The sequence below is a fragment of the Musa acuminata genome, chromosome BXJ1-8 (assembly GCF_036884655.1).
Source record: "Musa acuminata AAA Group cultivar baxijiao chromosome BXJ1-8, Cavendish_Baxijiao_AAA, whole genome shotgun sequence".
Lineage (NCBI taxonomy): Eukaryota > Viridiplantae > Streptophyta > Magnoliopsida > Zingiberales > Musaceae > Musa > Musa acuminata.
The window spans coordinates 333032-348067 of record NC_088334.1 but is presented as its reverse complement, the minus strand read 5'-3'; the positions used below and the strand labels follow the sequence as shown (position 1 = coordinate 348067).

At 39.7% G+C, this 15036-nt stretch overlaps 2 protein-coding genes across 4 annotated transcripts; both read left to right on the top strand.

The window, feature by feature from the left end:
- Nucleotides 1-563: 563 nt before the first annotated feature.
- Nucleotides 564-7427, top strand: LOC135680461 (uncharacterized). 2 transcript variants are annotated; one of them, XM_065194360.1, is made up of 3 exons: nucleotides 564-745; nucleotides 2911-3054; nucleotides 5380-7427. In XM_065194360.1, exons 2-3 carry the CDS (start codon nucleotides 2975-2977, stop codon nucleotides 7313-7315), a joined length of 2016 nt encoding a protein of 671 aa, XP_065050432.1. In that variant the 5' UTR covers nucleotides 564-745; nucleotides 2911-2974; the 3' UTR covers nucleotides 7316-7427. The 2 variants fall into 2 exon arrangements, with proteins under 2 accessions (XP_065050432.1, XP_065050433.1); XM_065194361.1 differs by lacking the exon at nucleotides 2911-3054.
- A 968-nt stretch (nucleotides 7428-8395) lies between these two features.
- LOC103994200 (uncharacterized) lies at nucleotides 8396-12380 on the top strand. Of its 2 annotated transcripts, XM_009414528.3 has the most exons (8): nucleotides 8402-9069; nucleotides 9160-9254; nucleotides 9352-9455; nucleotides 9532-9632; nucleotides 9705-9805; nucleotides 9878-10315; nucleotides 10390-10521; nucleotides 11920-12380. In XM_009414528.3, the coding sequence occupies exons 1-8, from the start codon at nucleotides 8794-8796 to the stop codon at nucleotides 12116-12118; spliced, it is 1446 nt and encodes a 481-aa protein (XP_009412803.2). In that variant the 5' UTR covers nucleotides 8402-8793; the 3' UTR covers nucleotides 12119-12380. The 2 variants fall into 2 exon arrangements, with proteins under 2 accessions (XP_009412802.2, XP_009412803.2); XM_009414527.3 differs by having other exon boundaries at nucleotides 8396-9069; nucleotides 9532-9805.
- The last annotated feature ends 2656 nt before the right edge of the window (nucleotides 12381-15036 follow it).

The following is a 15036-nucleotide window of genomic DNA, read 5'->3' as shown; positions in this document are numbered from 1 at the left end:
ATATGTCAATTTGTAACCTATACATCCATAATCATTTTCATTAATAATTACAAAATTATGTTAATTCATGATAATCAATATCAAGTATTTTATCAATATATCTATCTTTATATATGAGATCCATGTATGTCATTATAGTCATCATAATTATATATTGCTTTAAATCAAATTATTTCGATCGTAGAAAAAATTGATAAAGATGTCGCGTGTTTTAATCCTACACTCGATAGGTGATACGTATTCCTTCAATTCTCTGTCAAGCTCGGACTCGCAATTTGAGTCCAATCCGATTCGAATTTGGGGGCGGGGCGGAACGTTGATCCAATCCTCGAGTCGGGCGAGTCGAAAGCTGGACCGAATTCGTCGTAGTTTCTGTAATCTGACACCACCACCAATCCGAACCGTAGGAGATGAATCGTGACGCAATCCTCTGGTTAGGCGAGTCAATTGACGTGTCAGAAAGTCGAAACGGATCCGTGAGGCGGCGAGCTATTTACACACGGCAAAATTCCGGATCCCAAATCTTCTCCTCGTCATTCCCATTTAATAACCTCCTTACGCCCGTCCACAGCCAATCGCAAATTAGGAGAGAGAAAGAAAGAGAGAGGGGTTTCGCTCGTTCTCCAACTCCGATTCCTTCGAAACCCTAGCTTTTGTTCCGACAACGATCGATCACGTCTTCCGACCTCCCCTTCGCCGCCGCCGCCGCCGCCGCCGCCCTCAGATAGATTGCCTTGTCCCTCAGGTTAGTCCTCGCTTTCAATCAGCCCCGCCCCTCTCTCCGATATCTCGATCTGCTTTTGCTTTATTTGTTTTAGTGCTTTCTGGATCTTGGTTGGTCAAGCCAGGGAATTACGATTGTTTCGCATATGTTTCCGGTTCGGTTGGTCGTTTCTTTGCAAGAGGATTGGATTGCACGATTTCTTCTTGTTTCTTGGCGATTCGTTGGGGGCGGATCTTTTAGAGGGGACTTGAGCTAGGGTTTGGATCTTCGGTATTCTGATTTTGTCGGTTTTGAATCTTTGAGCCGTTTGCGAATTCCGACGCGTGTTTGACTAATATAATCTCTTTCGTGGATTGTTCTTTATATAGTTGTGGATCCGTTGATTGGTTAGATTGCTTTTGGTCGTTTCGGTGGTTTTCTTCGTCAGAGGATTAAGCTACTGATGCGCCTGGGTCTAGGGACGTAATGTAGGGCTCAGGCTCTGTTGAGTCCTTTGTTGTGATATTTTTTTTGTTTTCTTGAGTCTTAATGATGGTAAGATTTGTGTAACTGGGGTATGCATATACTCCATAGTTCTTTCGGAAATGGTTGTCGGATGCAGTTTCAGTTGTTTGTTCGTTGATGTTTTTGTTCATATTATTGTCATATATTTGTGTCACGTTATTAACTTGGAGTATAAATAAAATCTTATTTAAGAATTCTTTTATTTATGCTATATCTGCATCCTATACACAAATTTTCGAGCTGGTTATATATGTCTCATATTCGAATTTAAGTAGCGGACCACTATTTTTCTTACCTTCTCTAAGTTGATGGTGGCTGTTTAAGTCACATCTTATGATTTATCGACCTGATATTTTGATGCAACTGTTTTTAAACCTTTCTGGCCTTAGTTTGTAACATAATTTGTCTGTTTCTAGCATTTTTATTAACATATAACTAGGATATGTACTGTTCTTTATCCTCTACCTTTTTTTTTTTTTGTTTAGACAAGTCAAGTGGCATATGGTCTACCTATTTATTTATTTTATGAGCTTGTCAAATTATTTTATCCACATATAAACACAGCAAGTTCTACAAAGATTTCATTGGATACGATTGATGCCATAGGTATTATCAAATTTTGTCGACCCACATATTTCCATTCAGATTATATACAACTATTTGACCAGGGGTATCAATCTGAAATTGGAATAGAGTTCTATTTTGTTTTTATGGACTTGGCATTCAGATGCACAGATCTCATGCATGCAATGCAAAATGCACCTTACATTCATGATGGCATCAACCAAACACTATAATAAGCTGACATCTTTAATGGATTGATCAATAGAAGTTTGGATGTTTGGACATAAGGATATAAGTTTGTAATGAGTTAGAAGGTTATGCCATATTTTGTCAAAATAATCCATCTAAACCAGCAAAAAATTATGAGATTTTTGCTAGATTTTTACTATTTAAAGTCTAAAAAGCTTTTTAGATCCTTTTTGTGCTGGCACACTGTTTTTTTATTAATTTTATTTTTCAATGTGGGAGTTATAAATTTGATTTTCTAACAAAAATGTCTTCAGCTATTGGAGTAGTGTGTGGATCCATAGGCTTCCGATTTTTAATAGATTAATTATATTCTTGTGAATGCTTTCCTGTTTGTATTCAGAATTGAGTAAACAAGTGACAGCATAGGTTAGCTTTGCATTGGTGAAAGAAAACAGATGTATTCGAATGTTCCAATGAACAAGCTAACCAGCCTATACGACAGGATGTTGCTTAAAGCTAAACAATGACCTCAAAGTCCTTTATCCACTAACTTTGCAGTCTGTCAACAATTACAAGGAACAATGAATTTAAGATATTCCATAATCATGTTAATGAATAAATCCCTAGGAAAAGACGAATTTCTTTCTGTACCAACGATGCAAATGTATTTGCAAAAAACAAAAAAAATCAATGATCAGCATAAACACCAGAAACATAGGTGACAAAGGATAGTTAAAGATGCAAAACATGGTACAGTGTATCAGGTTCCCAGGAATGTAGGATCTTGGGTGGATCAAATTTATGCAATCTTACCAATGACCAAATATTGTACATCTATAAAATCCTTCCACAATTTTGTTTATTTAGTTCAAATAGTGTTACGTCAAACTTTCATTTCTTTTCATAACCAAGTTGTCCTATACCAACAGCAAGGAGCCATGCATCTTGCTAGTGCCAGCCTGCTATTCTGCAATCCACAACAGCATACCACAAATGATGCACTATAACATGCCATTAGCTGGCGGATATGCAAGTCCTTGTGTTGTAACCCAGCATTACATGCCACATACAATGTAAGTTCACTACTGGCATAGGGTTGACATAGAATGTCATTGTTGTACAACCAGAATCTTGGTTGATGTTTTATCTAACGTAACAATAAATTCAACCACTGGGAGATGTTTTAAGGATTCCCTTTCAACAAATGTCACTTTCAAGTATTGTTTGTTTGGAAGTCAAATCAACAGTAAAAAAACACGAAAGAACTGTGGCAATGAACGATATTATAACCTTGAGAAAATGGGTGCTTAAGATATTCTCAGCATTTTGTTCATGTCTCATTGACGATTTCATCGAAGATATTCCAACTTCTCTCTTTTTCTCCCCTTTTTTTCCTCCCTTCTTTGTTTTTTATTATGTCTGTTGAATCAGCTAAAATTGGTTAAAATCTGCAAACTATGGCTGAATATGGTTGATTCAATCCAATTTTGACCATTTTTTAAATTCTAACTATAAGGCCGAAAATCAGCCTGAATCTAATCAGCTTTGGATAATACTGCTATGGGAGCATACCATATTGGAATTGGAATACAATGATATCTTCATTGTCGCCCCATTTGTCGAGCTGTTCACTTTTTATATTCAGCATGACCAAACTTAGAGTTTCCATATTTTTGTTGCAATAATTTATTTTTGTGGGCAGTTTGTTTTCAGTCCTTTGCATGGTTGGAACATTACCAGGAGATAATTGTGGAAATCTCTATGTTTTATTATGCAAGTAATTGTTTCTTGAAGTTTCATATTTCTCTTCTTGTCTTTTCTCTTATTTTCATAATTGAGCATGGTATGACCGTAAGTTAAAAATGCTTAGTTTATCTATACGTTTTAAAGCATATTTCATCATTCTTGGGATCGATCACTAATGCTTCTGTGGAATCAGTAATTTCTTTGTTGTAATTTTTCTTTGTGGATATGTTCCCGAGAAAGACTTTGTTATTTGCTACTTCTAGGTTCAACATTAACATGGGTTGTTTTGGGTTTAACCGTACAAATTATTTGACTTAGGACTGGCTTTAGGAACACTGGTTGATGTATAATCCCTGGGTACTTTTATTTGATTATTATCTCAATCTTGATGTTACACCAAACAAAAAATAGACGTTTGAAGATGGACTAGTACAAATTATTTGTAATTTACCTGTATTATCATTAAAAACAACGTGTTAGGTAGATAAAGCTAGTAATATTGAGGAAGTTATACTTGCAACAGGAACTCGTGGTTTCTTCTGATACTAGGTATATATGCAAGTTGTGTTGTCTTGTCTCTTGCTGTTATTCACTATGTGCTTGAACAGAATGAAGTCAACAGAAATTTCTTATGATTGTGGTGAGAGGGTGGATGGAGACTTGTATATTCATTTTTATGTTGCATTTTTCATTTGGATGCACTTAGTTCATTCCTTGATTCAATTGATGAAAGGTTAATTGGGATTAATTTGAGTTTTTGAGACCATGTTTATTAACTAGAGGACTTTGATTAAGTAGGACTTATACTTGGTGTATGTAATTATTATCTCAGTAATAGTATGACAATCAAGGTTATAATTAAGATGGATGGACAAATGTTAAGAATATTAGTCATCTTGGATCTATTGTTTACTGGGAGAAAAGGATTGATGAAGATATTGTTAATAAAATGAAAACGTGATATGAAGTCGAGGTGTGTTAGAATTTTTTTTTTGTGTGATTGTTGTGTACCCCATAGATAAAAAAGTTTTATAATATAGTTATAAGATGAATCATGCTCTGTGTTCGATCTTAGAAAGTTAAGAAACAATACGTAAAGTTAATGCACTCAAAATAAGAATGTTGACATGGATGTGTGGAGGTATTAGAAAAAATAAAATAGAAACATTTTATACGTGTGCAATTATGTGTCTTGACAAAGGATAAAGTGAAAATTGTTTTAAGATTGTGTAGACATCTTACTAAGATCTACGTATGCCATGATTAGATGAACTGATTTGATTAGGATTAACAGTACCATGGGAGATAAGAGGAAGACCTAAAAATACTTTATAGAAATGATATAAAAAAAAGTGAATACCACTGATTTAACTAGGGATATGCCCTATAGAAAATATCATATAGTGGGAAAAGATCTATGTGGTCAACTTTAATTAGTCAGGACGTTGTAACTTGTGATTGTAAGTGTTGGTTTGTTGTCCTTGGTTCTGTTTCTATTTCTTCCATATTCCTTTCTGAAGTGAGTTGAGATTCCTGGTTGAAGCTGCTGTTCATGTCTGTTATTTTTTGTTCTGGCAGGCCTCATAATACTATTTGAGTGAATCGTTTGATGACAGTCTGATTAATCAAATTTGCAATATGATCTTTTGCAGGAAAATTACTGTAATAAAATCATTAGAAATGTCTCCAGCGTCCAAATCTAAGTCGAAGGATAAATTGGCTGCAAAGGCTGCCAAGGAACAAGCCAAAGTCTCTTCGAAACCTTCTCTGGCTCCTAGCTATGGGAATGGTTCTTCTTCAAACGCATACAATCCAGATTCAGGGACATTCCACACCTTTGATACAACGGCCTCTGGTTCATTGCCGGCAGGCCAATTGAATGGTCATTTTGGAACCATAGATGAAATGGAGGAGCATTCTGGTAGTAGTTCACTTGGTACAACAGGTGAGTTTGATTCGATGTCTAACCATAATGGCTACTCTGGTGAGTCCGAGGATCAGAAGGAGAAAAGTACAACTAATAATGCAATTCGCGTTGAATCTGTACCTGGTTGTGATACTGACAAGCGCGAGAAGATTCGGCAGAAAAATGAGAAGAAGCATCAACGCCAGAAGGAGAGGCGAGCACAGGAACTACATGAGCGTTGTTGTGGGTACCTCATGTCTAGGAAACTAGAGATGCTCTCCCAGAAACTTGTAGCAATGGGTTTCTCTTCAGAACAGGCAACAATGGCTCTTATACAAAATGAAGGGCGTGTCGAAGAATCCATTGCTTGGCTCCTTGAAGGGAATGAAGAAAGCAAACAGCAGATTGCCGCAAACATAGACAGTAGTGTTAACTTGAAAATAGACATCACCGCAGAGCTTGCAGAGATTTCAGACATGGTGGTGAAGTTCAAGTGCACTAAGCAGGAGGTTGAAAGAGCTGTAGTTGCTTGTGAGGGTGACCTAGAAAAGGCCGAAGAGACTTTAAAGGCACAGAAGCAAGAGCCAAAATCTACTCCATTGAAATCGGAAGAAACAGGTGACTCTGCCACTGCAAGTGATCTGGACAATAAGATTGCAATACCTATTCAGAATGCAACTTCAAGACATCAACAGAAGGGGCTGGCGTCAGTTGGCACTCAGCAGCAGAGAAGAGATGAACGGGATCCAAACTACCTCAAAACTGTGACAAATGGAGATGTAGAGTCCACAAGTAGGAATTTGCAATCTTTGAGAAGAGTACAGTCTAAGCCAGATTGGGGAAGAACACAAGTGGCTGCTCCTGTGGAGAAAAAGTGGTCAAATTTTAGTCCTACACCATCCATTTCATACTCTTTGTCATCCTTGCAGGTAGCTGCATCTCCAACCACTCGGTCTGTGATGGCAACCAGTGAATCTAGGGCCAACATGCCATCGATAAAACTGAGGGAACCGGTCAGTGTAATGCAGCGTCCCCAGTCCGTCAATGCCAAGCACAATGTCACGTCCACAAGCCCCAGCATTAGTGTATCACCACCAGCTTCCACAGGATGGTATTCAAATGGTATTTCTAGCATGGAGATGATGGTGGCAAATGGGGGTCTGGGCCATGGTCCACACTATTTGGGTTTGAATGGTTCCAGTGCCCAGCAATTGGTTCCCCAGAGTCATTTCCAAACTTCTTCTGGCTTCGATGGTTCATGGAACGCTGCTGGTTCTTCATCATCGTCGTCATCGTCGCTTGTGGTGCCACCCTCACTTGGAATCTTCACCGGGTGGGGTTCATCTGGTTCCTCTTTTTCATCACCAGCAGACTGGAGTTCTGGTGGATCGACACCATGTGACTACACCTCTATAGACTGGAGCTTGGATACAACTCTGATGAGGCCATCAACGAAGAGCGATCGTCTATCTGCTACGTGGTCTACCATGTTTATGGGTGGCAGAGCTGCGAGGCCAGGCATGGACGCCACAGGTGGCATCTACGTACCAGGGATGCACGATGACGGCCTCTCAACGGACTCCTCGTACTTGTCTGGATCACTCGAGTGGTCATCCCCTTTTGCAGGGAGGGATCTGTTCAGTGTTCCAAGACGGTTCGTCACTAATTCTTCGTCCCTCTAGGAAGTTTAGCTGTAAGATGTTGAGGAAAATGGACATGGTTTGATTTGCAGCAGCAGCAGCAGCAGCTGCTGGCTCTTGATGCTCCTGGTTGAAAAAAGTTGCATTGCTTTCTTGGTTGGTTCCAATGGGTTGGTATCTCTATGACATGTTGAGATGAGAAGGATGAAGTAATGCATAGATAGGCTCACGATGCATGACAATATTGTTCTCCAATCAATCCGTCCAGGTTATGGTTATGAACACCATACCATGCGTTTGTGGTATTATTTGAGGTCCCCTTGGGTCGTTGTCAATGCACAGATCGATCCACATTCTCATCCTTTGTCATTGATGCCCATGAGCTTAAGAAACAACCGCCTTGTAAGTTGGACTATTATTATTCCATGGTCAATCGTGGACTGCCGCCCTACCTAGTTGACCAAGCCGACGTCAGCGGTTCTCGGTGTTGATTCTAATGGGCCAACCAAGGGGCTCGTTTCCATCCCCTTGTTTCGCGTAGTGAATCTGCTCCATCGTTTCCAAGCGGCGCGGCTGTAAGTCAAAAGACGATAAAAACTTTATTCACTGGTTTTTATTGTTGATTATCTATCTATCGTTCTTCTTCATCCCTCTCTCTATACATCCAATAGAATCAATCAATCGTTGACCTTTTTATTTTTTCACTTTACTTTCATGTTACAGCAGACAGACTAGAGGAAAATAAACAATACATATCATTATCCATATAAATCTACCATTTGCAACCTTCAAAGAGATGAAGTTATCTGCAATGTTCTCTCACCATAGACACAAGAGGAAAGCAAACAACAATTTATTTTATGCATTCATCCAATCATAAAAGATATTGCTATATAATTAAACTAACCCACCATCTCCAGTCAAAGACATCTGTTGTCCTCTCTTCACTAAAATTGGATTCGACATCATCGACTCATCAAATCATTCGTTGATATGATCCAAGTTTTATAACCGTTTTCATCGACAGGCTGAGGTGGATGGATTAGAATCCCACGCCTCTTTCGACGACTGGTCTATCATTAGGTCCCTAAATCCCTGTTTGTCGATCAACAGATCGAGAGGTCAGCCTGGCGGCACTGGCAGCGAACCAATGAGCAAGCATTAGTGGGAATGAGAGGAGCGGAAACCGAGAAAACAAATTGGGGATTCAAAGATGAATGGGGCAGAGAGTGCCCGTTCCCAACTCCCACCCACCTTTCTTCTTTCCTTCCTGGCTTACTCGGAAGGTTGTGTGGTATTATTACAATTGGAAGGAAGGAGTCATCTTTTCCTCGCTTCTTCCTTCGTCAAAATGCTGATGTGAAAGCGAGAGATAGGGACGGAGAGGAGGAGGAAGAGGAAGGGGTCCATTTGCCTTCTCTCTTCCCTTCGTCTCCACAACCTGTTCATCTCTGCTGTCCTTGTTGGAAGACGAGCAGCAAGTGTTGGTGTGTGGTGTCTCTGAGAGAGAGCGACGAGAAATGGCGAGGCTGTCGATCGGAATCCTCGGCCTGACGGAGCTCCTCGTCAGCGCGGCGGTGCACCTGCTCTTCGGCTTCTACATATTCAGCACCGCGGTGGCGTCGGATCTTTCTCAGGCTTTGACGGACTGCTTCCGCCCCAACGTCCTCAACCTGGCCACCGGAGACCCGGACGAAGGGAGCAAGCGCCAGGCAGCGGCTCTCGATGGGTCTCCGACGCCGCTGCCGCAGCCGCCGATCGTTCTGGTGCACGGCATCTTCGGCTTCGGCAAAGGGGTCTGCTTTCCTCGTCAACGATGCTTAAGCCTATCTTCTCTTTTCTTGATTTGGTACTGAATCCTCTCTCTGTCTCTCATCGGGTTGCAGAAGCTCGGAGGGTTGTCGTACTTCGCAGGGGCAGAGAAGAAGGACGACCACGTTCTGGTGCCGGATTTAGGATCCCTAACCAGCATCCACGACAGGTAGGTCTACCCAAAGATCACATTTTTGAGGTCAATTGGAAGGGGTTTTCATGTAAAGAGGAAAGAAAAATGAGACCTTTGTGCTCCATGATTCCAGGGCAAGGGAACTGTTCTACTTTCTGAAGGGAGGGCAAGTGGACTACGGAGAAGAACACAGCAGGAACTTTGGTCACGCACAGCTCGGGAAGATCTACGAACGAGGTAAGGCAGAAACCGATCACTGCCCGCTCCTGCCGGATTAGATTGCAGCTCATCCATTTCTTGCGCCGCGACTTAGGGCATCACCCTTCATGGGATGAGCACCACCCCGTCCATTTCGTCGGGCACTCCGCAGGCGTGCAGGTTGCCAGGGTGCTGCAGCAGATGCTTGCCGAGAAGGTGCCTCCATTTCCTCCCTCTTCCTCCTCCTCCTCCTCCACTTCCCTGAATCAAACATGTTCCTTGTTGCAGGCATTCAGCGGCTACGACACTTCCGAGGACTGGGTGCTGAGCATCACCTCCCTCTCCGGCGCAATCAACGGAACCATCCGAACATATTACGACGGCATGCGGTGAGTCATCAGGATTCCTCCAGCAAGTTCTTGATGGATGGATGACTTCATGTCGGGTTTCTTCTGTTGCAGACCAGGAAATGGGAGGACGATGAAGTCGATATGTCTGCTTCAGCTCTGTCGCATTGGGGTCACACTCTTCGACTGGTTTGACATTGCATGGCTCAAGAACTACTACAACTTCGGGTTCGATCATTTCGAGATGGGATGGAGGAAGACCGGCGTCTCAGGTCTGGCTGAGCTACTCTTAGGCAACACCGGGCCGTTCGCCACCGGCGACTGGATCCTACCGGACCTCACCATTGAAGGCTCCATCAAGCTCAACTCGGGACTCCGCACCTTCCCCAACACCTTCTACTTCAGCTACGCAACCAAGAGGACGAGGAAGATATTTGGGCTCACGGTTCCCTCCACCATTTTGGGCGTCCATCCATTGCTCTTCCTTCGGGTGTTGCAGATGTGCCGGTGGCGTTTCCCTCGCAATGCATCATTGCCTTACAAAGGCTACAGGTGAGTGAGCGATCGACCAATGCAAGCTAATGTTCTTTTGAGTGCTAAGCTGAGATCTGGTGGAGTTGGCACAGAGACGAAGATTGGGAAGACAATGATGGAGCTCTCAACACAATATCCATGACTCATCCTCGCCTTCCTGTAGAGCACCCGAGCCTTCTTGTTGTGGATGACTCGACATGCCTTCCTTTGCAGCCAGGAATCTGGTTTGTACTCCAACTCTGCTTCTTTATCTCATGTGATAGCATTACATTTCAGCATACGTACATTTTGTAGTCCTTAAAAAAGTATATAGAGCACTTCCTACTTCATATATTTCATTCTTCATGTCTTGTATGTATTAAAATTGTGTATTTTAAGCTTTCTTAGTTGATAGCAGCATTGCATCAGTCTATAGTTTTCTTTTTTTTTTTCCCTTTGTACTGAGAACAAAACATTGCATCACAACATTTTCACAGTGTTAAAGGATTGTTATTGGATAATTAGCATTTTAAATAAAGGTATTCACAGTGACTAAGTTACCATGCTGTGCCCATTTTTCTAGCAGAAGCTGATGAACCTGAAAAAGAAAATTAGAAGGCATTTTCCTGACTTGGGTTAAAAACCAACAGATTGCAAGTAATAATAGGGTTACTCAGATCAGATTTGACATCAAATCATATGTTGACAATCAATGTTTTGAGGTGGCGTTAAGCACTTCATGTTTTTTTTTTTTTCTTCTTTTAAATTAAAAGAGGTAATTGGAACTTGAAGTCACCAACCTGATATTTTGAACCAGCCATGATAGTGACCTAGGCTAGAATTTGTATGATATATATTCTTTTTATGTAAGTAATATCGTTTGCAGACTATGTCTCAGAGAGAAGTTGTGCAGGTGTGTATATTACACAAAATAAAAATAAAAAAAGAAGAGAAAAGTGCATGCTATTCAGTGCTTGATGTTACTGCTTTTTAAGTGAAGAATCATGTGTTCAGTTTTCCTTTTCTTTTTATCAGCTATTTAGCTTTCATTTTGTAGATCTTCTTTATATGGTGACAAAAAAGTGATCTTTTCCAAAAATATCCTCCTCCTTTCTGTACCAACATGGATCAGTAAGTAAGAGAAAAATTTTATTAATCAATTGTTAGACATGCAATATTTTGTAAATCTAAACGTGGAGTAATTAAAAAACTATATGTATAGTTTGTATTATTGAGATGAATGTGTTGAGATATAAGAAAAATTAGGAAAAAATATTTTCTTTCTTTCATTGACAATTAAGTGAATCTTTCGTGGTGAGTAAAGTAAAAAAAATATTTAAAATGATATAGGCATATATTAAAGATACCCATAGATGTTGTAGTTTTAAAAAAAAAATTACTATCAATAGTACGACGAGAGGTAGAAGGATATCTAAAAAATTTTACTAAGAACTATAGATAAATATTTAAATTTTCTCAATTTAACTAAAGATATAATTTTCTACGGAACACAATGATGGCAAAAGATACATAGGATTAACTCAAAATAGTCAAGATTGTATGTCCTCCTTGTTATTGTTATATGTACAATTAATGTCATGGATTCATGTATTAAGCGAAAAATTCTTTTGATGTTCTTTCAGGTACTATAAGATCATTGAAGCCGATCACATCTTTTTCATCTTGAATCGGGAGAGAGCAGGAGCACAATTTGATCTCATGTATGATGGCATTTTTCAGCGGTGCAGAAAGCACATGTTTAGAAGCAGGACACCAGCATTGCGCAGTGAAAGCAGCCAATTACTTCCCCAAAACTTCCAGACTACTCAAGTAGGTGGTTAGAGAACAAATAAAAATAGTATATATAAATTATATACATTCATATATAATGTATTCTTTCTAAGATTGAGCTCCAGTATAAATTAGACTATTTTCCAGTCCCATATAAAGCCAGGCCTCATTAGTGATCCAGAATTCTTCGAGTCTTTTTTTTTTTTTTTTGTACAAATACCTTTCTTGAATCAAAAGATTTCGGAAAGTATTTTGATAATGTACAAGACAATTTACTTGGATTTTGTTTAATGATTTTTCTTTCAGTAGTCCACAGCCAGGTAAGCTTTTGTGTGAAGGTGAAAATTAAAGAGAGCCAAGAATGATGAGTGAGGAGATGATTTGTATTCACCAAATTTTCTTGGCTGGTTGTTAGTGTTGGCACTTCTTCAGACAGAAGGAGAAAACATAAGTTTACAGTGTTAGGATTCCTTAATTTAAGAATTTATTATTAATCTTTATTTTTTATTTAGTTTTGAGTTTAATTTTTTAATTGTGATAAGAATCCTTTGATGTAGCCAATTAGGGATTATTATTTTTATTTATTATTTTCGTTAGAAGTGATGAATAGATGTCTAGAAAACTATCTTAGAAGTGATGAATAAATCAAACTAGTGGATAAAACAATTTCCTTGGCAGAATGGTAGAATAATACCATATATCATTCTTTTATGAAAATAATTCCTTTTGAAATGGTTTATGATCGATCTTCTCTCATGATTACAAAATAATTCTTTTAAGATTAATTAAGTGGATAAGGAATTCTTTGATAGGGATAAGATTATTCAACTTCTAAGAGATAATCTCGTATTCTCACTAGCTAGAACGAAGTAAACTTCCTAGAGTGAGCAATGTTAGGATCAAAAGCGACACTAAGAGGCGGGGGGGGCGGGGTGGTGAATTAGTGCAACGCGATTTCAGAAAATATTTTGTATGTACGAAGGAAATCGATTCGGAAAGATATTAACTTTAAAACGTAAGAGAGTATAAGTGTAGTGAAAGCAAGATGAGAGAAGAAGCATTTTGCTATGAAATGATTTGCAGTTAAAGAAAATTGCTTAAAATGAAATGCAAACCAGATTTAGAGTGGTTCGGTCAATGTGACCTACATCCACTATCGGATTCCTCCTCCGATGAGGTCTTCGGCGTCTACTAAAGGCCTTCATTCAATAGGTGAAGACCAACTACCTTTTACAGCGCTTTCTCCTTTTCACGGGTTTAGGAGAGAACCCTTAAGTCTCACACCTCTCTTCAATGATCTCAAAACTTAGAAAGGGAGAAGGAGAACTCTTGCACTTGTTTACAACACTTGTACACCCCAATAACACACTTCGGTGTCTTTTCATGCTGAAAAGGGTGAGGTATTTATATGCCCCAATAGCTTTAAAAAATGGAGCCAAAAAGTGTCTCATCCCGGATTTTCGGGATACTGGCGGTACCACCGCTATTACTGGGTGGTACTACCGCTTGACATCTGACATTGCGCAGTACTATCGCTCAATTTGGGCGGTACCACCGTCTGACAGAACTAGGAGACCGAGCTCTGGCGGTACCACCGTTGGTAGTAATAACTGCCGGCGTTGCCACCGCCCAGATCACATGGGGTGCTATTTTCCAAGCAATACCATCGCCGGCCAGGAATTCAGTATCCTGGTTAGGCCTTGACTCCGGCCCAAACCAGCCCAACTCCGAGCCCAGTTGGCCCCTAATAGAGTTGATGGGATTACCTCCCAAATCAACTCTAATTATCGTTTTAACTACGATTAAGGCAAGCATGGTTCATCGATTTTTCACTCGGCGATCTTCCGGTGAACTTTTCGGTGAGTCTTCCGGTGAGCTTCCGGCGAACTCCCAACCAACTCTCGGCTAGTCTTCCGGCGAGCTTTCGGTGAGTCTTCCAACGTGCTTCCGATGATCTCACGATGAACTCTTGGCCAGCTCCCGGTATATCGTCTGAGTCTTCGACTCCGACCCATCATCTGCTTTACGCCTTACTGCTATCGTAGTTAATCCTGCATATTTATCTCAACACATGTCTTAGATCAAATAATTTACCAATTGATTTCATCATCAAAATTCGAGATTCAACAAGCGAGAGTTTACAATATGCCATTGGGTTTTCCTTCAATTTTAACCTTATAAACCAACTTCTATAAATGTTCGATCTTCTACGAAGCTATCTCTTCGATTCTTTGAGCCTTATGTCGCTTGGATTTACCAGCAAGCTTTAAGATACATCCAATTCTTCATATTTCTTGTTTTAAAAAGAAGTTAGGTGAGGATAATGTAGTATAATATCATTTGTCAAATATTTCTTCTACCGGTGAGGTTTAAATTAAATTCTACCTCAAGCCGTATTTGATCGATGTGTTTACTTACTAATTGAATATATTACTTCGAATTATTACTTACTAATTGAAGATATCACTTTTATAGGAGATGCAAGTAGAGAGCTTTGCTCGTGTAAATTAGTAGATTTTGTAAAAAACGATTCATCAATATCACACCAAATCAATGTTTTTTTATAGGTCCAATTCTAGGCATTGCATTTTTATATATTATTTGTTTCTATTTTCACAAATTTCTTCATATGACTCTTAAAAAAAAGAAAAAGGAACGAGCAAGCTAAGCTTGCCAGAAATGAAAACTTCCAACCAAGTCAAAAGAAAATTCTGCAAATATCTGAAATTAATACCATACCTCGAAGAAGAGTTTCTGATCTGAACAATTCGATTGGCCAGCCAAGTTATGAACTGCTAATAACACACCACCGGAAGGTGTTTCTGAGAAATTACGATGTAAATATAGAGGGCACACAAATCTTAAGCATAAAAGAACTCGGAGACATCACTTGCACTTCCCTAAAGTAAAATATCCCACATGTAACAACCATTTGGGCGTTGAGCGAAGCACGAGACAGGGCATGATCA